Source organism: Ceratosolen solmsi, unplaced genomic scaffold (assembly GCF_000503995.2).
Source record: "Ceratosolen solmsi marchali unplaced genomic scaffold, CerSol_1.0 scaffold13, whole genome shotgun sequence".
NCBI classification, from domain to species: domain Eukaryota; kingdom Metazoa; phylum Arthropoda; class Insecta; order Hymenoptera; family Agaonidae; genus Ceratosolen; species Ceratosolen solmsi.
Genome location: NW_011948418.1, coordinates 6,197,589 through 6,199,711, shown reverse-complemented (window position 1 = coordinate 6,199,711; position 2,123 = coordinate 6,197,589). Strand labels below are relative to the sequence as shown.

Below are 2,123 nucleotides of genomic sequence, written 5' to 3'. Positions count from 1 at the left end.
GGGGGGTGTGTGTGTATGTGTGTGCGTCTGTATACATACATGTTAAAATATATTCGTTATTTTTATATTATAGAGTATTATAGAGTAACTTATTTAAAAATATTCAAGTTCAATGAATTTAATGAACTTAATTTTAAAAGTAATAAATTTTGTATTATTTATCTGGGACATAATTTTTCTATCGTGAACAAACTTTATGCACAAACAGATTTCGTTATTTTCTTAAAAGCCAGAAAGTAATAATGAAAGTAATGTAGTCGTTATGTAACTAATTCGGACCATTAAACTCGTTATTTAATTTAGAAGTAATTTCTGTTTATCGAGAATTACATCAAAACTTTGTAGCTGCAAGATCGCCTAAAAATAATGAGGAGCATATAAGAATTCGTCTAGAGAGAAAGACGTGTAATAATTCGAAGTTATCCAGATGATTCGAGTCATTAATATATCACAGAAGAAATGTGAAATATGCTATAAAAGCATATAAAAGACTTTATTAATTTATTTCAATTCTAAACATGCAAATCAAATAGCATTCGTGTTAAGAGATGTTGAAAATTTTAAATTGGAAAGCGGAAGAACTAACCCAATTCTAGGATTCGTGAAATCCGTTTTTTATAAAATCATTTATGATTTTCTGCCAAAAAATTCAATTTCAATTTTTCAATTATGAGCTTAATAGGAAGATAAATACAATGATTTGGTAAGACCAATACGGACACATTTGATATTCAAAAATTGAGCTTGAAATTGAAGTTGAATGTAGAGTATTGCGATACTTTTAATGAATAAAGGCTTAATAAAAATTAAATAAGAAAGACTTTAGAGAACATAACTAAAAGAAAGAGAAATAATGCTAATAATTTTAGGACCTTGTTTAACATCCGAGTAGATAAAAATAAATGAAAGAGACGAGGTAATGAATAGATTATAGACAACTGCTACCAAATAGTATCCGAGCAAGAATAAAAAATAAAAAGAAGAGAAAAAAAATACGTTAAAATTATCTAAAATAGAATTGCCAGCAACGGACTAAATAAAATCATAAAATCAGATCAATGTGATTCCGAGCGGATTATCAAAATATCCTAAACAATATAAAGTCTAAGCGGGATAATGATGATTCCCTTACTGTGGACACTCTTCAAGGATTCGCTCGAGTGATGATGATTTTCATCAAATTATTTACGTTATTCGATCACAAAATATTTTTAATATCGCGATAAATGTATTCCAACCAAATTGATACGATAGTTGTCACAACGACGTGAGGATACTAAATAAAATTCGAAAATAAATTCGAATTAATTGTGTATTGAAAATTTACATTAATTAAATTAATACTTACTGATTGTAAACGCACGCATGGGATTGAAATAGTACACATACTTCTTAAATCTGTCAATATGTGTTGTCCAGTAATCATTTGTAGTCTCGAGTTGCATTCAGCCTTAGATATGAGGTGCAAATTAGCCGATTGTAATATCGTATTAAAGTCACCTTCTTCATCGGAACTCCATCCAGCTGTAGCCACCATTACTCCAAATAATTCATTATCCGCCATATTCCTTACGGTTACTGGATTAATATTATGCGCCACCTGTTGATTTAACTAAAAAGCAAAGTATTTTTTTTTTTATTTTTTTTTTTTTTTTAGTATTATTTCTAGTATTATTTAAACATATTATTTAAACATATAACGATCAGACGGTCGTTATTGACAATTTTCATTAAATCACATTACTCGTTAGAGTATTTGCTAGCTTTATTCACTCTCAGTCTAACGTCAATTTCTATACAGAATTTCGAATTTTAGGCACAACTGCGACGATTTAACATGAATAATAATACCATTCTTTTACCATGATTTGTCTTTAATTTGTCAAGTTAAAAGTATTTGTTCTCATAAGTTGCCTCATGTTAAAGTAACAAATGTAATTTTGAATTTTGATAAATGTCTGTATTCTTTTTAGCCGTATAATTTTACAAAATTTGACTTTTACATTATGACTTTCTAATGATATTGTTAAAATATAAAAATTCTAGATAAAAACTTTTAAGTTATTAATCCGACAATCCCTAGTGTGACTTATATGATAATATGATTTTACTCCGCGTTACTT

At 28.0% G+C, this 2,123-nt stretch overlaps 1 protein-coding gene across 1 annotated transcript in view; it reads right to left on the bottom strand.

The window, feature by feature from the left end:
* Positions 1-1,564, bottom strand: part of LOC105360409 (uncharacterized) — a 38,164-nt gene extending 36,600 nt beyond the window's left edge. Inside the window, exon 1 of the mRNA XM_011497304.1 lies at positions 1,390-1,564. Within this exon, the coding sequence (XP_011495606.1) occupies positions 1,390-1,564 (175 nt within the window). The remainder of the gene's footprint in view (positions 1-1,389) is intronic.
* Between the last annotated feature and the right edge of the window lie 559 nt (positions 1,565-2,123).